Genomic DNA, 22,927 nt, shown 5'->3' on the forward strand with positions numbered 1-22,927 from the left:
GGTTGGCTTTCTTCCCTTTCATCTTTTTTATTGTACAGCAATCTTTCTCCTCAAACCTCCACCTCTCTCTTTTCTTTCCTTCTTACTTTCTCTTCCCCCCACCCTCTTCTTCTCCTCCCTACTTCCTCCTCCTTTCTCCTTCTCCTCCTCTCTTCCTCCCTCTCTTACTCTCACTCCTACTCTAATTTCCCTTCTCTTCCTTCATCCCTCTCTATTGCTGTATCCTTTTATGCATATGGACTACTCAGAGGGCTGAAAAAGTTATTTTTGACTGGTCCTCACACTTTTGACCAGTCCTCGAACTTACGACTGTCCTCACATTTTACGTTTTTGCCCTATCTTGTCACCATGGTGAAGAGAAGCAGTTGTGAAATGAGTGACACGGTTGTTAAGAATGCTACAATGGGCATGATGACCAGTCATAAGTGCGAAGACCGGTCAAAAGTGCGAGGACCTGTCAGAAATCACTTTTTTCAGCCCTCTGGGTAGTCCTTTTGTGCACATGGACTACTCAGAGGGCTGAAAAAGTTATTTTTGACTGGTCCTCGCACTTTTGACCAGTCCTCGAATTTATGACTGTCCTCACATTTTACGTTTTTTGCCCTACCTTATCACCATGGTGAAGAGAAGCAGTTGTGAAATGAGTGACATGGTTGTTAAGAATGCTGCACGGGCATAAATGTGAGGATGGTCATAAGTGTGAGGACCAGTCAAAAGTGCGAGGACCTGTCAGAAATGACTTTTTTCAGTCCTCTGAGTAGTCCCTATACACATAGCCATGGCCACCCGGTCACATGATGAGCTAGCCACGCCCACCCAGTCACATGACCAGCTAGCCACGCCCACAAAATAAGCCACGCCCAAAAAGTGTCCCTCTTTACCAATGTTAAAATCTGGTCACCTTAACCATGTTTCAGGCGGCGGATCTGGCCAGGAGGAAAGAGAAGAGTCTGCTGAGGAGGAGGACGGGGGCGCGCGGCTCTGCAATGTGCAGAAAAACACTTTTAGGCGTCAGCGCTACAATCTCCTCCCCGAATCCAAAGCACTTCCCAGTTCACATTGCAGGGGAACTGGCCGCTACCTAAAGCGCGACTCTTGAGGTTTGCATTTTGGAATCTGGGCAGCGATGGCTGGAAAGGATAAACGTTTCCCTTTAGGGGTTCCCATTCAGCTCGGCTTGGCTCCTGGGCGCAGAGAGGGTTAGGCAGCGGCGGCGGCGGCTCCTCACATTGCTGGGGAGTGAAGTCAGCACGGCCAGAGGGGTGACCAGCCGCAAATCGTGGCACCCGCCTTGTTCCCCAAAGCTGCTGGGCAGATCCCCCCCATCCCAAAGAGGGAGGGTTGTTCCTCAGGCTGTGCTCTGTCCCTCTCCCCAGAGCATGCTAGGGGTCTCTTTGGGGGAAAGCGAGTAGTCCCTGCACCTCTCACTTGCAGGAGGAAGAGGAGGGTCGTGCCACCTTAAATGCTGGTAGGCAGAGGTAAAATACTTTTTTCCTTGTTTTCCTCCCCAAAAATTAAGGTGCGTCTTATACTCCGGTGCGTCTTATACACCGAAAAATATGGTAAGTAGTGGTCAAAAAACTCTTGTGCCTTATCCAGTGTAACAATTTGAAATTTCTTTTCTTGCCATGTAATCAACATACCTTCAGGGAAGAGCCATCTGAACAATACTTTATATTTGACTAATTATGAGGACAGAAAATGATAATTTCTTCTTTGTTCCCTTACTCTTCTTCATACTTGTTTCAGGGTTAGAATTTCTTTCCCCTTAGAAATCAATGGTTCATCTCTTGTCTTGCTGTAAACCTCGTCTCTAATTGTTTTTCTTCTAAACCTCACATGAACTTCTCTAGGCAGTTTATGGTGATGTGCATAGTTGGTGTGGATCCTATATGCCTCATCTATATCATTTTGAATCTCTTGGTTGTTTTTCTGTAGTGGGATCAGCTAGTACTTCTGCCATAAGTTTTGTGAGATCTTCCTCTTTACTTTCTACTACATTTTGAAATCTTAGGAAAAATGCTGATTTCTCCATTTCCAACTGTACTATTGCTTCCTCCAGGTTTCTATTTACTGCCATCAATTTACCTTCCGTTGCTTCTAATTTCTTCTCTGTTTGTTCTGTTCCAGCTTCCACTATCTTTATTTTCTGTTCATTTCTGGCTATCGTCTCCTGTATTGTACCAATTTTGTTATCTAGTTTGCAGATGTCTCCTTTCACTTCTCCCATCTTGCTCTTTATTTCTTCATGATTTTTTATTACTGTTTCTTGCGTCTTCATCATTGGATCAGCATCATCAGCATCAACTGCACTCTCTGTAGGTTCAATGTGGAGCCTGATTTCTCACCACCCAACATACTTTCCACTGAGCGCTGTCCTGATGGGGAGGCTATCGCCGAAGTTGTTTTTTCCCCTATTTTCATGACCATTGTTGTTTCAATCTTTCTTCTTGCAGAATCCTGCTGTCTTCGATTTCTTCTTTCAGAACGTATATATATTTAAGTCCATGAATGTTTCTGTCACAAAAGTTGAACAGATCTGTCAACATCAGATATTATGTCTCAAAGTTGCTGAAACATCAGAAGGCTGCAGTATGGGGTCAAACAAATGACTATATCTCCACAAGTATTGCATTGGCAAGCATAACACTTTACCAATGTTCATTGGGGATATGTGTGCATGTTCACACCAAATTTCATTGAAATCTGTGATGGTCGAGCAGGGAGCCCCAGACCACATGACATGGAATGACCCTCAGGGTTGAAATGAGGTGTCTTTGGTGCTCCAAGAACCGCTCAATAAAAAGAGTGTTAGCTACAAAGAGATCAAAAGAAGATAAGGCCAAAGTTACAATTAATAACTTTCTGTGTTTAAAAGATGACAAAGCAAAAATATCAACCTGGTTACTAACAATTGGAAACAATTCAATTCAATTTCATTGTAAATGGGGCAGTAGAAGGCATAGTGAATAATATCTTCCACTTGACCACCACCACAGGAGAAATATCCTGTTCAACAGAACACTTACAAAATCTCCCTTCAAAATATCCCAAAGGCACCCAAAGGTAAAAGCTGCTATTAATATTATATTGCTGTACTATTAATATTAACCAGATACTGGGAGAGTCTTCTATGTTTTTTATAGTGGTGAAACCAAGATGAACATTTGGAGAGCTATACTGTAATAGCATAGTTATTGGCATCTCTTTCAAAATATTTCTCTCTTAACATTTTCTCTCTTCCAAGGCCTGAGTTCCCCCTAAGGAATAGGGAATGCTTTATAAGATAGGTGCCCTATTGATTCCTAGCTATGTAACGCAGAAAAAAAAACTTTGGCAAAGTGGGATTCTTGAAAGCTTTCTAGTTTCTTATACTGATTCAGCAATGCAAGATGTATTCTGATAATGATGGATAGTACTACTTCCATCCTTAGATAAGTAGCAGGGGTGTGTGGCCAAATCTTCTTCATGGAATTGTTGTGGATTATTTCCAATAACCAATTAATTGGCAATAACCACCTCATCCCACCTCTAGATCTTGGCCCCATATAGTATTTGGGCAGCCATTTTACCTGGATGTTCTTTTTTGGAATAGGAACTTTCAGAATAGACCCCACTGTTCATTGGACGGTTACTAGAATGATGATTAAATATGTTTCTTCCATAGGGGATTTATGAAAGGTTATGTCTAGATATTTAAAAGAGGTGCATTGCTCAATTTGGTAGGCACTGACTATCCATTTTTGTTTAACAGTGCTTCTATCAAAAAATACCACCTTTATTCCATGATAATCAATCTGGCCAATTATCTTTTAAAGCCAGTTTGGTACAGGAAATGAGAGCTTTATTGTCAACATACTGTGTATTAAAATTTATATTTTCTATCCACTAAGTGAATGGGTACCTGCAGGATCATCTCCTGCCATCCTCCCATCGGCCGGTGCGCTCATACAGAGTGGGCCTCCTCAGGGTGCCATCAGCCAGACAATGTCGGCTGGCAGCCCCCAGGGGGAGAGCGTTCTCTGTGGGAGCGCCAACCCTCTGGAATGGGCTGCCCACTGGCCTCAGGACAGCCCCAGACCTCCTTTCCTTCCGCCGCGAATTGAAGACGTGGCTTTTTCACCAAATGGCTGAATCCATAGGGGTGATTTAAATAATTTTAATTAATTTTTAATTAATTTTAACTAATTTTAAATTGATTTTAATGTTTATGTAATTTTTGTTCCTTTTTGTAAGCCGCCCTGAGTCCTTCAGGAGAAGGGCGGAATATAAATTACATAAATAAATAAAAAATAAATAAAATGAAAGCTTTGTGACTTCATGGCTATTGCAATATTATTAACATAAAAGTTAAATAAGAAGGGAGCAAGTAAACAACTATTTGATTTCTCTATTCAAAGAGATGGGATCTGAAAAAGAACTTTGTGGGGCCATTCTTACTCTGGCCTTGATATCAGTATGTAACTCAATTGTTAATGAAGGAGGGAAAGACTAAACTGAGAGAGGAATGAAAACTTTCCAACAGAAGGCATGCTGTATAATAATGCTATATGTTCAGTCGTGTCTGATTCTAAGAGACTAACTAATGGTCAATAGTTTATACGTGCAAAAAAGTCAGTGCAGGCAAAACCAAGTTTTAACATTACTGCTGTAGTATCCTAGGATGTGTTCTCAACAAAAATTGTTGCTACATAACAGGTAGTCCTCAACTTATGATTGGTCACTTAACAATTGTTAAAATTTACGATGTATACCCCCAAAAGGTTCCTATGACCCATTTTTCAAATTATGATGGCCACATCCCCTCATCATTACGTGATCACCTTTTGGGCATTTGGCAAGTGACTCAGCTATATAGCCATTTGCAGGATCCCATACTGATGTGACTGCATTTTATATTATTTTTTCCCATTGGGGAAAATTGGCTCACTTACCTACCACTAATAACATCAAAAAATCAGATTCAGTCACATAATGCCTCAACTTATGATTGCAATGACTTACAACTATAATTTTTCACTCAATTATGGTCATAGGTCAAGCACTACCTTACTTTAAGATTATAATAGCTAAATATGACTTAAAGCTGTGTTCACAATGAACTAGGGATGAGACAAAAATAAAATTGTGAGGATGTAATTTAAACATGCTTAGGGAGATATGTTTGTCCCAGGTAGAAAAACACAAGGATGAGCTCATAGATGATTATCAAACAAGTATTTTTGGTTTTAAAATACATTACACTGTAAAAAAAATATCAAAGCAATGCTTCCTTTGATTTTAAAAGACTTGGAGTCTACTTTTAATCTATCAAATAAAGCAGTTTCATAAATTTAAATAAAAATGTTACAGAATTCCTCATATAGCTCATGTTGTTCGTTTATCCTCATACAGCTTCATCCAAAATGTTTGGGTATTTTTATTTCAATTGTAATGTGATCTGTTTGAACATGTAATGTTCAATTAAACCATGGCAACATCTAATGTTTGTGTAGTATTATTTTAAGCAGACTGTGTTTTTCTATTGTTGTGACTTAGATGAAGTTCAGAGCACATTTTATGACCAATTCATGCAAAACTCCATGTAATCCCAAGAAGTTCACATACTTTTTCTTGCAACTGTAAATCCAGACTACTATGCAACACATTTTCTTTTCCTTTTGCTTCAATTGTTGTGATAATAAAAATGGTCTTACACTGAATTAGTTCATACAAGTCAGCATTATCAAGCTCATTTGAATAACATCCTTGAATTCTAACTATATTCTATATTCCATATTCTAACTATAAATTTTGGTGCTCAAAATCTTTTTCACACATACAGGAGTCCTTGACTTACAACCATTTATTTAATAATGATTCAAAGTTATAATGGCCTCAGAAAAAAATGACTTATAAAGTTATGACCACTGCACTATCCATACTGTGGTCACATGGTCTCAATTTGGGTACTTGGCAACTGGCTTGCATTTATGAATTAGAGCATGTTGCAATCATGTGGCCATGATTTGTGACCATCCCAGCCTACTTTCAACAAGCAAAGTCAATTGAGGAAGCCAGTTTTCCTTAATGACTGCAGTGATCTGCTAAACTGTGATTAAAAATGGTTACAAAATGAGGTCCTACCACATGATGACTTCCTTAACAACATCCACTTAGCAATCAAAATTCTCATACCAATTGTGGTTGTAAATTAAGGACTACTGATAGTACAATATCAGCCATTAGGTGTATGCATTCTTGAATCAAGTCTGATTTCTAGTGGATGCAATGTGGATGTTGCTTTTGTGCAACAATACAGAATAGGCTTGTTTGCCCCCACCCCCCATTCTTCTCTATATATATTACCTGTAGAACTGATAAGGAAGATATAGATCGTTTTTAGGATCAACCATCAACGGTATAGAAACTAGCAGTCAAGAAACAGAAGTAGTCCTCAACTTATGACAATTGAGCCCAAAATTTATGTTGCTAAGTGAGACATTTGTTGGGAATTTTGTCTCATTTTACAATCTTTCTTGCCACTTAAGTGAATCACTGCAATTATTAAGTTAGTAACACGTTTGTTAAGTGAATCTGGTTTTTTCATTGACTTTGCTTGTCAGGTCACAAAAGGTGATCTCATGACCTCAGGACACTGCAACCATCATAAATGTCAACCAGTTGCCAAGCACCTGAATTTTGATCACATGACTGAAGGGATGATGCAGTGATTCAAAGTGTAAGTTACATTTTTCAGTACCATTGTAATTTCGAACGGCCACTAAACTAACTGTTGTAAGTCGAGGACTACTATACATCACAGACTAGCATTTGGTGGAACAATCCTGAAGGCCTTGTAAAAGATATTCAAATACTGATGTGCCTTTAATTACAAAGATCAGAATAGTACAATTCATGGTATTCCCAATGACACTCTACAGAAGTGAAAGTTGGACTTCGAAGAAGCAGGATAGGAAGAGTACTGATGTCTTTAAAGTTGGTGTTGGAGAATGCTCCTGAGAGCATTGTGTACAGCCAAGAAATCAACACAGACCTTTCACTCAAGACACAATTGACTAAGTTTAAATTATCCTCCTTTGGACACATTATGCAAAGACCTAATTCACTGAAGAACATTTTATGCTGGGAAAGATGGAAGGAAAGAAAAAGAGGACCAACAGCAAAGGTGGATTGCCTGTTACAGTGGTGAAGGGTACACCATTGGAATACCTGAAAATATAGGTCAGGAACAGATAGTCATGGAAGAAGTGTATGTGGTCGCTAAGACTTGATGGTGTTGAGCCCAGGCCGGGACTCCCCATACCTGGACGCTTACAATGTGGGGGGGAGCCAATTAATCGCTCTATACCCAAGGATTTCCAAGTGATTTCCCATCCTGAAAGTAGGTGATCCAAATTGGAATAGGACAGTGAATGGATAAACCAGAATTTCTACTTGTCAATTCAGCAATGCTATTTCACTATTACTTTTAAAATATTAGATTCTTACTCAAATTGAGAAACAGGGTGAGAAGGCTCTCCCCCCAGAAATGAAATATTTTGGGAAATATTAAAAAGGCAGAATATTATATTTCCCTGAAGGAGAAATGGAGAAACATGCTCTTAAAGACAGAAAGCAGCCCCCAAGTCTTTAATAGCCCACAGAAGATGCCAGCACTTAAGAGATAAAGAGCTTATTGAAAGAGGAAGATGTATCTAGATAGCTCTATTCAGTGGTGGGATTCAGCCAGTTCGCATCACTTCGGGAGAACCGGTTGTTAACTTTCTGAGCAGTTTGGTGAATTGGTTATTGGAAGAAATAATTAGGGCAGAGAACCGGTTGTTAAATTATTTGCATCCCACCACTTGCTCTATTCATCAGCAAAGCAAAAACTGCGGGCAGAAATCCATTCAAGACAGGATATTTCAAAACTCCTTGCAGTATGGTAGGATTAGAAAGCAGCCCCTCACCCAAGATCCAACACAGAATGAAAGCCATTACCCACAATAGGAATTGCCCAACACCCTTTCAGAACACAAACCCCTTCATTGCACCACCCTCAGAACAGTTCAAACTTCAAAGTCACATAAACAGTGTAGATCCATCCATTCATTCAACCATTTGTTCAGCTGACCAAGAACTGCACACTGTCTTTGTGGTTCTGCTCAATAAACCAACTTTCCAATCAGCCTCCATGTTGTTTCCAGCTTTTTTCTCCCAGCTTGGAACTGAACCAGATGGATTTTTCTTCCGACCAGACCAGAAAAGAATTAAACAAAACAACTTGCAATTAGGAATTTTGGTTATAGAGCAACAGCTAATTTTGCTAGTTTTCCTTTTGTACCTTCCTTTAGTTTCTCGAGTAAGCAAAAGGACTTGCTGCTCTCGCAAAAACTAGTCAACTATCATTTTAAAAAACACCTAAAAAGCACTACGACGGAGATCTCTCTTTTTTCCTATGCCTTACTATCCGATATCCGTACACCCGAACAAGCCATACTCGTTTTTTCATCTTAGTTTAGGATACCACTTCAATCTTGAAGCCTTGCCTCGAAAACTGCTACGAGAAAAACCCACCCGCTTGAAAAAAGACAGCACCATTAGCCACTCTTTTTCCCTCTTTGTGCTCTATGACGTCAAAGCATCTGCGTCTGCGCAGAACAACCACTTTTCGCTTCCTTACGCCAAACGCGTATTTTTTGAGCTACTCGTGGGAGTGGCTTTGTGCAGAAGGAAAAGAGGGAGGAGGAAGAGCGGGCGAGGGACCCCCCCTTCTCCCCCCCCTCGCCCTCTGTAACGAAGGGTGCGCGTGCTTGCTCTGGGCGGTTGCGTGACTGATTAAAAAGGTGGCGACTGGGACAGGAACGGCGCGCGCTCTTCGTTAAACGACTTATCGCTGTCGTCGGCGCGTGGTCGGAGCCGCGTCTGCCTCTCCCTTTCCTTCCCGCGCGCTCTCGTTCTGTCCCCGTCGTTTGTGAGTGTGCACCAGTGGGGGAGGGGAGGGAATGAGGCGTCTCTGCCCTCCGCCGGTTCATTTTTGTATTCATCCCTTCCATGGTTGCTGCTCCACCCCTCTGGCTGGATAGCCTTTGCCTGCTTCGCGGGGGCCCTAGGAAAGAAAAAAGGCTCGCGACGGAGGGGGTGGGAAAAAGGTGACGACCTGGCGGCGGGAGCGAGAGGCAGCAGCGGAGCGAAAGGCGGGCGGGCGGTTGAGGCCCAGAGGAGAAAGAAACGGAGAGCAGCTGGAGAAATTTTCGCCGTAGCTATTGGAACCTCCGGGACGGATTGGGCTGTTCGGTGTGAAAGGACTGGATTTAACGTGGTGTGCTGAGTGTCGGCAGCGGCGGCGTGTTGTGCGGGGAGCGCGGAGGGGATCCTGCCCGCGCCCCCTCCCGCCTCGGCCGCCTGTAAGGATAATTGCCCTATCTGGACCATGGCCGACGACGACGTGCTGTTCGAGGATGTCTATGAGCTGTGCGAGGTGATCGGCAAGTAAGTGGCCGGGGGTGCGGGGTGGTGGTGGGAGGCAAATGGGCCAGGAGCGGGGAGAGACCAAAGCAGCAATCGGCTGCAAAGCCTACTCCCCTACGGGAGGGAGGAAAGAAGTGGGGGAAGAGATGCTCGGTTCCGTTACCACCTGAGTTGGGCCGCCGCCGTGTCTTATCCGAGGAAAGGAAGAGGCCAAATCCTAGTTGCTGAAACGGAATGATATGGCGAGTAGCTTCATCGTGGCGCCCACGCGATTTCACACGATAGGAGAGGTGACCTGATGTGGATTTTTTTTTTTTTGTCTAGTTTATTCTTTCATTCGCCATAGTTAAATCTTTAGTGAGGTCTGGTGTTGCAGTAAATCCGGTTTTGCTCTGCTTTAATATGTGTGCAAATTTATGTGACAAGTTGCTTACCTGGAGGGTAGACAAGGAAAGATGAGACTAGGTCCTCCGCCCTGCTTTTTTTGTAGTGTCCCTAATGCCAGATACTTTACTGTTCTTTGCTACATAATATTCATCTCATTGGCAAGGAATTGACGTATGGGTAATGGTCAGTTTCTTCCTAGTTCTGTCTCAAAATAATGACTGCAAGAGATATTGGCCTTCTTACTCATTATGCAACTTTTCAAATTAATGTTCACTGCTTTCCCAAAAGTTAAGCTGCAACAGTTGCTTAAATGCCTCTGCTTCATATTTTGAATGTCCAATTTGGTAGGTTGTTTGAAAATGGCAGCTGAAGTTTTCTGGTTTCATTTTTATTTTATTTATTTATTTATTTATTTGGAAATTTATATTGCCACCTATTCGCACATGGCAACTCAAGGTGGCTTACAAGAATATAAAGCCTCATATAAAAACAATAAAACTAATAAAAGAATCATATAATAAATTAATAATATAATAATATAATAAAATAACACCCCCCCACCCTGGCGACAATGAGCCATTTAATGGGTTCCATCCCGTTCTGCGTTCCCCAGGCCCACTGGCAGAACCAGGTCTTCCACGCCTTACCTGTTATTCTAGAAATGAAAAATTTAGTTAATTATGGTAGCAAAATAATATAGCTCAGTCTGTCTGTTTCACCCTCCCCCAATACCTGTTTGTTGGTTTGGGGAGCTTGCTCTTATGTTCAATCAAGTGAAATGTTACTAAAATGGAAATGCATGAGAATAACATTCCTTATTATAAGTGAATATGTTTTACAAGTTAGATGGTTTTGCACCCATTATGATTTAATAAAGTAGCTTTTAATTTATGTTTTGTTTTTACTATAACTGCTTAAATTCAAAGATTTAGTGTGGAAAAATAACTAACATGAATTTTGTTAGGGTTATTTTCATGAAAGTGTTGTGCTTTGTTTGCTTTATGTAAGTTGGGTGTATTTAATGTGTTGTTACACCTTTTGCCAAACATTTAGTTTTTACTTTATTATACAACATAAGTATAACATCTCACTTTTAATTTTTAACAGCAACTTTATGAGAAGAAAAACTCATGATAATTTAGCATGAGCCTAGAAATTTTGGTCAAATATTCATGCATTTTTTCATAACTATGGCATTCTTTTTTTCTTTGCAAAATAAATTAAAAGTAATACATATAATGTGTGGCAAATATATTTTATCAACTTTTTTACATGGGTATAATGTTGAGATCATAGTGGTATATATCTGTGAATTTAGTCCTTGGCCTTACAGATTCAATATCAATTTGTGCTATTTTCCTATTCTGCCTGTTATTGTAAGGAAGTTCAGATTAAGTAAAAAGTTCAGAACTGGAACAGGGCTTTTCAGTGGTAGCCCCTGATTTTTGGAAGAAACATTTTTTTATTCTATCGAGTTTTTTTCATATATTCTTGTTCTCTATATGCTTATTTTTTGAGAAGGGTATTTGATGCTTCACTATGAAATATTATATGGTGAAGTGCAAATGGGATGAATGAAGAAGTGTTAGATTTAATATTAAATATGGAGTAAACCATGAACTCCTTAGCTACTCTTAAAATAATCAGAGATTATATTCATACAAAATACTCAAGGATATATTTGATTGTGTCATCCATACCCAAATTATGAATAAGAATGCGCTTTAAATATTCCTCCTCAATAGCAATTTGTAATTATGGCTTGTTGTAGACTGCTCATGGTCTCACATGTCATGTGAACCTGGATTAAGAGGTAGTTTATGGTAAGTATCCATCAATTCTTCAAAAAAATAATATGGGATACAGCCACAAAATAGAGTGCTTTTGAAAAGACAGATGTTCCATTTTTGTTTTTAACCTTTTCCCTACCTGGGACATAGGGGTCAGTTTAGACAATCAGAATGGGGGAGGGGGGATTCTGATCAAGATGTAGCTATCATCAGCCTTTTTAAATTATTACTTAAAATAATTAGAAAGTGGGAAGTGGCAGCCAGCAAAAATATTACTTGGCTATCAGGCATCAGCACAAAAAATGATTTGAAGTAAAGGAAATTGCCTTAGTGGTTAACAGGTCATAGTATATTTGGGAACACCTGTTCCTAAACTAGGATTAAAAAATAATTTGGTGTGTTTTCTGAATACAAACCACATTTTTCAGTCATCCAATTTCTGATGTTTGGAACTTTTGGCTTGATATTGAAGCACTATTGATATATAATTTATATGAACTGCATAGAGTGCTTAGAAAGACAGTTATGTATCTATGTCTAATAATACTCTCTTGAAGCCTGGAATATGCATATATATATGTCATAGTATAATTGCGAAGAATACTAACTCCATTCATGTTCATTATCTGCCTAGCTCTCATTTTTAAAATCGTTTCATCTGTTATAAAACATTTTTACATCTTACTGAGTCCAAAATAAATGCATGTTTAAATTTTTAAAGTGCAAAATAGCACAGAGACCAATTCCCAGAAAGGTCAGCAGTTCAGCGATTTGAATCCCTAGTATTGGTCTCCTGCCTGAGCAGGGGGTTGGACTAGATGACCTCCAAGGTCCCTTCCAACTCTGTTATTGTTACCTGTTACTTTGCAAGACTTTAAAATATTTTTTTCTTTTTATATAATAAAATATAAGTAATAATTTGATGGAAAAGATTAGAGGGGGAAAGATGGTATTACCATGTATGTTTACAACATTGACATTAAAATGGAATATTAAAATATTGAATAACTACCTTAAAAAACCATGTATATTATACGAGGATTATATAAGTTTGATTAATATAATAATTATTATGATTATGATTATTATATTTGTATCAAAATGAATTATACAGGGTCAACACTGTTCATGTATTGATATTGATGTATATTTAAAAATAAAAAAACCTAATAAAATATTTAAAAAATATTTCAGAAGTTATGTATTATAACACTCATCTAACGGAATAAGACCATAATACATAGTCTTCTGTAGCAAAGAAAAGACCATGAAAGCATAGATGATTCTGGGATCTCGGTTTTTCTTACAGTTTTCATAAATAAAATCTCCAGCCTATTACCATTTTATTTATATAAATGTCTTGTGTTACTGGTAATGGAGAAATGGACAAGCTACTTGGAGAGTTGAAATAAACTTAACCTTCGAATCCTTACAATTTGTGGCTTCTGAAATGTGCCAGAAATGGTCTGAGTAGATATAATAAGTATAGTAATAACTATACATTTGCCCAAATGGTATTGTAGGAATAATTGTGAAATTGCTTATATGAAAGCCAAATTTAAATTCTGTAGCCTTGGAAAATGCTTGCTCAGATTCCATTATATAATTTTTAAATATGGCTTTAGAATAAATGATAGCCTATTAACTCCAAGCAATTTTAGACTCCAGAATTGGAACATATATTCCAGAATTGGTCCAGAATTGAGTTTTGGGCAGAAACTGCATTTGTGGCCTGATGGGGCCTTGTAGTCATAGTATCTGTCTTAACATTGTTTCCAGATTGGGGTTTGATGCCCAACATGATGATAGTTGTTTCTCTCAATATGATTAGTTATTACAGGATTTCTGGGTAACCTTATGGTAGCTGAATTTTGAGATGTCTCAAAGTTCAGTTTTGATCCCCTCTACCCACTTTTTAACATCTAAATGTTTATTATTGCTATTTATTAAATTTAGCCAAATAAAACTATAATGTGGGCTAAAATGTCATTGTGATTCTTGGATTTTTTTCTTGTTTTTAATTCCAGAGTTACATTGGGAATCTTGATTAGGAGTCTGAACAGTTTTAGGGTAGGGAAGAACAAATAAGTTGTTTCATCAATGCAACAGACAAATTTTATAAATGAAATGGTTAATCTGACCAGAAGTATACTACTGATTTCAATTAAGGTTGCACATCTTATAAAAAGCCAGAACATAATTTGCAAGTATTGATCTTGTTACTTAAAATGGAATCACAAGTAATATTAGTGGTTTGGAATTCTAGATAATGCTTTTATATCAGGAGATAGAAAACGTGTTAAAAAAATCACTGTGATTTTTAATTCCCTACTCCTGTGGAATAGTAAGCAGTTTCTCTAGTCCAGGGGTGTCAAACTCAAGGCCTGGAAGCTAGATCCGGGTGTTTAGATCTGGCCCACGGGGCTGCCCTGGAAACAGCAAAGGACCAGCCCTCAGTGCCTCTGCCAGCAAAAATAGAGCTCAGGAGGGCCACGGGAGGCCCTCCCGAGCTCTGTTTTCACTGGCAGAGGGTTGCAGGAAGCCATCACAGCCAAAAATGGAGCTCAGGAGCCTGTTTTTGCTGGCAGAGTGCTTGGGCCGCCACAGGCACCCCTGACACGAGTGATGAGCTGGCCCTGCCCATCCTAGCCTCCTGATGCGGCCCTCAATGAAACTGAATTTGACACCCCTGCTCTAGGCACTTCTATATGTTTATATGTACTTCAAGTTATAGTACTATTTATCACTCATTGATAAGTCTCATAATAGTATACAAAATCTAAAATAACATTTCAACAACTGCTAAAAAGAATGTCCTACATTAAATTAAATGACAATTACTTTTATGTGGAAGATGGCCTGTGATTGAGCGGATTGGAACTTTCTATTTTGGACTCTCTGAAAAATGGATTATGTATATGTTGAGCTATAAGGCAAGAGAACTATGGAATTGGGGCATGCAGATGATCTGGCTGTTACCCTAACGTGGTTGTTGGAATTAATAATCTAGACAAAAGATATTACAGAAGATACCATATGGAATATAAATATAAAGTCACTTGGGTTTTTTTTTTTATATACAGAAATACTTATTAACCATGGGGGCAGATGGTAATTGAAGATACTGAATATGCTGTTGGAAGCAGGACTTGATGTTACCCTAACATGGTCAATGGAATTAACAATCTAGTTGAAAGACATTACAGAAGATACTATATGGAGTACAAATTTAAAGTCACTTGAGGGTTTTATTTATATATGGAAATATCTTTTAGTGATACGGGCAGAAGAATAAAGATATTAAATATATTATGTATGGTAGACCTGTAGGAAAGTGGGTGAAACAAAATTGATATGGTACAAGGTGATAGGTAACGTTACTGATTGCTTAGTTTAGGAAAAGGGATGTTATGTTTAGATATTAATATACTTAAAAGATTTGAATTAAGAGATATACATATGGGGGTGGAGGAAATGGGTAGATTATGAGTAGAATAAATGCCAAATTAGGATCTATTATATAGTTTTATAGCCGAATGCTGTTTTGAAATGTATAGTATACCGGGGACATAATAATAATGTTAGAAAGAAATATTTAGCACATAGGGGGTGGTGTAAAAGGGTGGTAAAGTATTATATAATGTGATACTAATTTGGATTTCATCTTGCAGAAGCCATGGGGGGAGGGGAGGGGGAGGGGGGGAAAGGGGGGGAAAGGGGGGAAAAATTTGTATTTGAAAAACTTTTTCAGTAAAGAAAATTACTTTTATGTAAATTATTAGGGTTGCAAACTTTAATATTCTGATACTAAGTGACATTTTTAAAAAGCATTGTTAATAAATACTACTAGAACCCTAATGTATGTGTTTTGGAAATATAAGGAGAAATACAGATAGTCCTCCATTTACAACCATTTGTTTAGCAACCATTCAGTTATTGTGGCACTGAAAAAGGTGACATGATTTTGCACTTATGACCATCATAGCATCCCCACGATCATGTGATCAAAATGTAGGTGCTTGGCAACAGGCATGTATTTAGATTATTGCAGTATCCCAGGGTTATGTGATCACCATTTGCAACTTTCTTAGCCAGCTTCCAAAAAGCAAAGTCAATTGGGGAAGCTAGATTTACTTAATGACCATGTAACTTAATTGCAATGAATCACTTAACTGTGGCAAAAAAAAAGTATAAAATGGGGTGGTGCGATTCACTTAAAACTGTCTTACTTAGCATTGGAAATTCTGGTCCCAGTTGTCATAAATCAAGGACTATCTGTATAGCTCCCTATGGAAAATTTCAAGATTTTACATTGCTGGATGTGAGAGGTATGTGCAAAACATTTTGAATCTGAACTTATTTGAATTGAAATATTCTGTTATGAATGCAAAATAAGCTATTCTGATCAATTTGGAACTGATTTGAGCCCAAAATATCCATTCATTTAATACAGGTCACAGAATTTTTGTAATAATTGTGGATATTCCCCATAATTGGTATTTCATAATCCAGTTTTGGTAGTTTTATTTATTTATTTATTTTGTTTTGGTACCTTCAAGTCAGTATTGAATCCTGGTGACTGCCTAGACAAGTACCTGTATCTTTCTTGGAATAGAATTGGAATAGAATAGGAATAGGAATAGGAATAATAGGAATAGAATAGAATAGAATAGAATAGAATAGAATTGAATTGAATTGAATTGAATTGAATTGAATTGAATTGAATTGAATTGAATTGAATTGAATTCTTTATTGGCCAAGTGCGATTGGACGAACAAGGAATTTGTCTTGGTGCATATGCTCTCAGTGTACATAAAAGAAAAGATACGTTCATCAAGAATCATAAGGTACAACACTTAATGATAGTCATAGGGTACAAATAAGCAATTAGGAAACAATAACAATATAAATTGTAAGAATACAAACAACAAAGTTACAATCATACAATCATAAGTGGAAGGAGATGGGTGGTGGGAATGATGAGAAGATTAATAGTAGTGAGACTTAGTAAATTGACAGTGTTGAGGGAATTATTTGTTTAGCAGAGTGATGGTGTTTGGGAAAAAACTGTTCTTGTGTGTAGTTGTTCTGGTGTGCAGGGCTCTACAGCGTTGTTTTGAGGGTAGGAGTTGAAACAGTTTATGTCCAGGATGTGAGGGGTCTGTAAATATTTTCACAGCCTTTTTTTTGACTCGTGCAGTATTGGCAGTATTTTCAGAAGTGCTTGGCTCTCAAAAATCAACTAGGAATTAAAAATAGAAATAGTTTATTTTTTTTTTCTGATTTGGATTTATCAACTGCCATAATTAGTTTTGCATATTTACTTATATATCTTTCTGGATAATTTTTCAATGTAACATCTTCTGATGTAGAATTTGGCTTAATACATTGATTTACCTTATGAATAACTTTATAGCACTTTTGTTTAAGTGATGAGCATAACTACAGTGTAGTTCAGATAGTATTTTCTCTCACATATATCATTTTAGCTGACAAAAGAATTATCTGCTACTTTATGGTAATGCTCAAACTGTTTAATGTTAGTAAGTGCTCAAACAATATAAGAATTGGAGGAATTTTTATTTCAGATAGTTAACTGCTTCATATTCATAAAGAACCAAAGGCATAGATATAGAATAGGTGGAACCTGGCTCAATAGCAATAATTGCAAGACGATCTAGGAGTTCTAGTAGACAATCACTTAAATATGAGCCAGCAGTGTTCTGCAGTAGCCAAAAAAAGCCAATGTAGTCCTAAACTGCATTAACAAAAGGATAGAACCAAGATCACATGAAATGTTAGTACCACTTTATAATGCCTTGATAAGACCACGCTTAGAATAGTGCATCCAGTTTTGGTCCTCACAATGTTAAAAAGATGTTGAATTTCTAGAAAGAGTACAGAAAAGAGCAGCAAAGATGATTAAGGGGTTGGAGGCTTAAAATATGAAGATCAGTTGCAGGAATTGGGTATGTCTAGTCTAGTGAAAAAGGACTAGGGTTGACATGATAGCAGTATTCCAATATATAAGGGGCTGCCACAAAAAGAGGGCCTCAATCTATTCTTCAAAACATCTGAAGGCAGGACAAGAAGCAATGAATGGAAACTAATCAAGGAGAGAAGCAACCTAGAACTCAGGAGAAATTTCCTGACAGTTAATCAGTGAAATGACTTGCCTCCAGACGTTATGGGTGATCCAACACTGAAAGTATTTAAAAAGGGATTAAACAGCAATTTCCCTGAAGTGGTATAGGAACTCCTGTTTGGGTGGGGGTTTTGGACTGGAGGACAACTGGGATCCCTTCCAACTCTGTTATTCTGTTCTGTTACTCTGGTACTCTTTCCATAAACACGTGTCCATCCCATAAAACCCAAAGAAGTCCAGAATGGTATAGGAACTCCTGCCATGGGTAGGGCATTGGACTATAAAACCTTCAAGGTCCCTTCCTACCCTATTTTTCTATATTTTATGTTCTAATGTGCCATCAAGCTAGGGTTGACTATTCACAGTCATATAGGTATCAAAGTGGCAGCCTGTGGGCCAGATGCGTCATGAGTAGGCCACACCCACCCCAGCTCTAAATGGTAAAAACGTCGTGAAACGTCACGTGACACCACAAGTTTGACACCCATGATATAGGTAGTTGTTTCATCATGATGATCTGTCCCAACTTGCACCTTTAAATTTTACAATAGTAAAATAGTTTTAAATTTTAAAAAAGCCAACTATGATTTCATAGCTGCTGACCTTGCATCTTTTGATTGGCACCTTTTGTTCACAGGTTGTAATACTGCAGAAGACCATTGCTTGAAGTCAATAGAGTCATTAACCTATACATACCAAAAATAACTCCAAAGCAAAAAAAAAATAAAAAAATACCAATAACAATGAAAAAGCTACAATCCAAAAAACCCCTCTTTGGAGAGAAAACAAAACTGGCTACGTAGCTAACTTTAAAAACCGCTACAAACCCTTATGCCACCAGATAAATGCAGAATGTACCAATTACCATTGCAAACAGGAGGAAGAGATATTAAACTCTAAATCCACCTGAGCCTTCTATAATTTCGTAAAGGCCAAACTTAAAAGATTCGAAAACTATCCCACCTCTAAAAGGGCCTAACGGGGAAGACTGTAATGATGAAGCTATTAAGGCCAACCTTTTTAATGCGTTCTACAGCTCAGTCTTTGTTGACAGCAATGGCTGCTGCCCCCATTTCCTAGTCGTATCATAACAAATTGTAACGATTTACTACATATTGATTTTACAATAGATATTGTTGAAACGGCACTATGTAACCTAAAGCCATCTCTATCCATTGGCCCTGATGGATTATGTACCTACTTTTTGAAAAAGATCGCCACTGCCCTAGCAGAAACTTTATGTACAATCTATGAGGTATCCTTCAGAACCAGCTCCTTGCCCGATTTATGGTCATTGGCCATGGTCATATCTATTTTTAAAAGGGAGACCCCCTTACAGACCAATCTCACTGTGTTGCATCACCTATAAAGTCATGGAATCAATTATAAATCAATCCATTACCCTCCACTTAGAAACAGACAACCTGCTTTCCAATAAGCAGTTTAGTTTCAGGAAAAATTTGTCCTGCAATCTGCAACTCCTACACTGCAGAAATATTTGGACCACACATCTTGACCAGGGTAAAGCAATTGACGCAATTTACATAGATTTTCAGTTGTGCACGACAAACTACAGTTGAAATTAAGTTCTTATGGCATCTCTGGATCCCTACACAAGTGGATAGCCATTTTCCTGTCAAACAGGCAACAAATAGTCAAAATAGGGAGAGCCCTATCAAATCCGGCACCAGTAGTCTCCCAAGGCAGTGTTTTATGACCCACATTCTTTCTGCTATACATCAATGACCTATGCGATATTATAAACAGCTGCGTTCTTTTCGCCGATGACGTAAAATTATTTATTTATTTATTTATTTATTTAATTTATTTTATTTAATTTGTATACCGCCCTTCTCCAACAGGACTCAGGGCGGTGAACAGCCACGGTAAAACATAACATATAAAATTTAAAAGCAGTTTAAAAGACATTAAATAATTTTGGCCATCAATTTAAAACAACCCAGTTAAAACCAATTTCAAATTAAAACCACAAGGATGGGATCAAGCCAGCCTGGCTAGATGAAATAGATGTGTTTTCAGGGCCCGACGAAAAGTCCGGAGGTCTGGTATTGTGCGTGTCTCTGGGGGTAGGTCGTTCCAGAGGGCAGGTGCCGCCACAGAGAAGGCTCTGTGGCAGCACCACTGACAATGCTGCTGCCCTACAAAGCGACCTTGACTGTGTCAGAATGGTCGTGCAATTGGCAACTCCAAATTTCAACTAATAAATGTTCTGTCCTATACATTGGCAATAAAAATCAGAACATCAAATACAAGTTGGACGAAAACTATCTTGTAGACGACCCTCACTCTGTCAAGGACTTGGGAGTACTCCTCTCAAATGATCTTGGCCCCAGAGCTCACTGTAACAGCATTGCCAAAAAGGCACTAAGAGTTGTTAACCTAATTTTGCGAAGTTTCTTCTCCGGTAATATTGTATTGCTAACTAAGGCATACAAAACCTTTGCCAGAACAATTCTTGAACACAGCTTGTTCGCCTGAAACCCACACTGTATTTCGGACATTAATATGATTGAGCGGGTTCAGAGGTATTTCACGAGAAGAGTACTCCACTCCTTGCAATAGAACTCCCTATGCCACCAGGCTTAAAATTTTGGGCTTGGACAATCTGGAATTGCGCCGCCTGTGGTCTGATTTAAGCATAGTACACAAAATTGTCTGCTACAATGTCTTGCCTGTCAACGACTTCTTCAGTTTCAATCACAATAGTACATGGGCAAACAATTGATACAAACTTGATTGCAGGAAATACAATACAAGCTTCAAAGTTGATTGCAGGAAATACAATTTCAGCAACAGAGTGGTCAATGCCTGGAATGCTCTACCCAACTCCGTTGTTACAGCCTCAAACTCTCACAGTTTCAACTATTTACTGTGGACCTCACTCCCTTCTTAAGAGGTCCGTAAAAGGAGTGTGCATAAGCGCACCAGCGTGCTTACAGTCCTATCTTACTGTCCCCATTTATTTGTATTTAGTTCCTTTGTTTATGTTCATACCTATACTTGTTATTTTGTACGTTTGACAAACAAACAAATAAATAGTATCCATCGCTGTTGTAATTGAATCCATTCACCTTACTCTTTCCTTCCATCTATGCCAGCAATATAGACTTCTCCACAGGGAGGTAGGATTGATTGATTGATTGATTAATGGAGTTCACCTTGCATAATGAGACTAAAATATGATAATTTGAGCCTGGTCATTTGTGCCACTAATGAGAATTCAGTACTGATTTGTTCCACAATTCATTTGTTTGTATCAATCATCATGTTGTCAGGAGTAATCTGCAATACTAAAACTCAAAAGTATCACTACTCTTTCTATATAGTTCTTCAGAGTTTAATTTTCACTTCTATGAAAAAGTGTTTTTGCATGACGTGATAAATGTCTATGGAGATTCTCAGTCATCCAGGTAATGGTTGTCCCAAAGGTGCTTTTTTTTTTTTCCTTTTCCAGGAGGCAACTAGATTTTCTGGTTTTTCTTTGAAGACGTTTCACTTCTTGCCCAAGAAGCTTCTTCAATTCTGACTGGGTGGTGGGGAATGGAAAGATTTATACTCTGCAGACAACTGTTTGTTTGCATTCTTTTAGCATTGTGAAGTCAGCTGGAGGTTTATCTGTGTCATCAGGATTACCTGAGTGGTGCAAATTGGTGTGTAGCTGCCTTAGGACTGTTGAAAGGACTGTATTGGAGATTGGAGATAGATGATATCGTATCTCTCCCCCTCTGTTGAGAGAGGGCTGTTCAATTTTGACCTAGATGGCTTCTTTAACCCCTCTTTGATCCCTCTTTCAAATCAGCTGTCCTCTCTGTCCAAAATGTGGACTTTGCTGTCTTCAAAAGAGTGGCCTATGTCTTTTAAATGCAGATGGACTCCTGAATTTAGTCCTTCAACAACCACTTCATGAATGCATGGCACAACATAGGAGAACAAACATATCAGGACTCCAAGTTTAAAACCAGGCTTATCTTTTTCCAAACTAGTCTCCTCTGTATATATTTAGCATACATTGAATTAATGAATATAAATATTGCCAACTTCTTTGGAAGAGTTTTAAAATGTATCACAGTTTCTGTAGTTAAGCCTTTTTTTTTCCTTCAAGGGAAAAATATTCTTGCATTTTACATGCCAGTGTTCATATTCAAGCTTGTATTTCACCAGAATTACAGACTCTTAACTTTAGAGCTAGCAGTCTTGTTGGCTAAACAATTCTTTTACCTTAAAAGAAGCAATCAGTGAAATCTTACAAGTTCTCAGTCTGAGATCTTTGTGTTCTGATCTGTATTCTGAAACTGGAAATTAAAGCCTTTTGCTACATACTTTATAGCCAACCATTTGTTAATAATCTGTCCAGAAAGATTGCAAAGTCTTGCATAACTGGGCTTTCAGGTTAACTAAGAAACCTAACCAGTGGATCCTTTTGAGTACAGTTTGCAAAATGTGGAAGATGATGATTTAAATTTTAACATGGCTGGTGTTAAATAGGTCCGTGTTAGAATTTCACAGGTTGAATGATATATATAGAACATGTAGTCCTTGCTTAGTGACCATAATTGGAACTGACAATTTGATCATTATAAGTGAAGTGGTCACTAAGTGAAACACCTTGATAGTAAGAGTGGTCTAAGAGCCTTGATAGTACAGTGGTCTACGCACCCTGTTATTAACATAGCTGCCTGCAATTCACTGCTGGTTCAAATCTCTCCAAGGCTCAAGGTTGACTCAGCCTTCCATCCTTTCTAAGGTAGGTGAAATGAGGACCCAGTTTGTGGGGGCAATAAGCTGACTTTGTATAAATATACAAAAGTATGAAGGCTATTGCTTAACGCATTGTAAGCCGCCCTGAGTCTCCGGAGAAGGGCGGCATATAAATCAAATAAATAAATTTAAAAAAAAAAACACCAACTGTGTTTATGATCTTTCTTCAGCTTTCTTTTGCTTCATAGACCTGGAGAGATCATAGCCGCAAAGATATATTGAAAAATTACTTTTTAAAACCACCATCATAACTCTATGAGGCAGGCGCTAAAAGATAGCCTGTATTCAGACTTATCTATTTTTATATATCACATAATACACGTAGTTTTTAATACAAGAAGATTGTAGTTTTTAATACAAGAGGGTTGTATTT

General features: G+C 38.3%; 1 protein-coding gene across 22 annotated transcripts in view; it reads left to right on the top strand.

Annotated features, from left to right (window-relative positions):
* The first annotated feature begins 8,639 nt into the window (after positions 1-8,639).
* The window catches only part of CASK (calcium/calmodulin dependent serine protein kinase), a 294,102-nt gene continuing 279,814 nt past the window's right edge, over positions 8,640-22,927 (top strand). For 16 of the 22 annotated variants that reach the window (XM_034423848.3, XM_034423849.3, XM_034423852.3 and 13 more), the window contains exon 1: positions 8,640-9,474. In XM_034423848.3, the coding sequence (XP_034279739.1) occupies positions 9,416-9,474 (59 nt within the window). In that variant the 5' untranslated portion in view covers positions 8,640-9,415. The remainder of the gene's footprint in view (positions 9,475-22,927) is intronic. The other 6 variants (XM_087895208.1, XM_087895209.1, XM_087895210.1 and 3 more) reach the window with 1 other exon arrangement.

Source organism: Pantherophis guttatus, chromosome 5 (genome assembly GCF_059756535.1).
Source record: "Pantherophis guttatus breed Tessera chromosome 5, ASM5975653v1, whole genome shotgun sequence".
Classification (NCBI taxonomy): Eukaryota; Metazoa; Chordata; class Lepidosauria; order Squamata; family Colubridae; genus Pantherophis; species Pantherophis guttatus.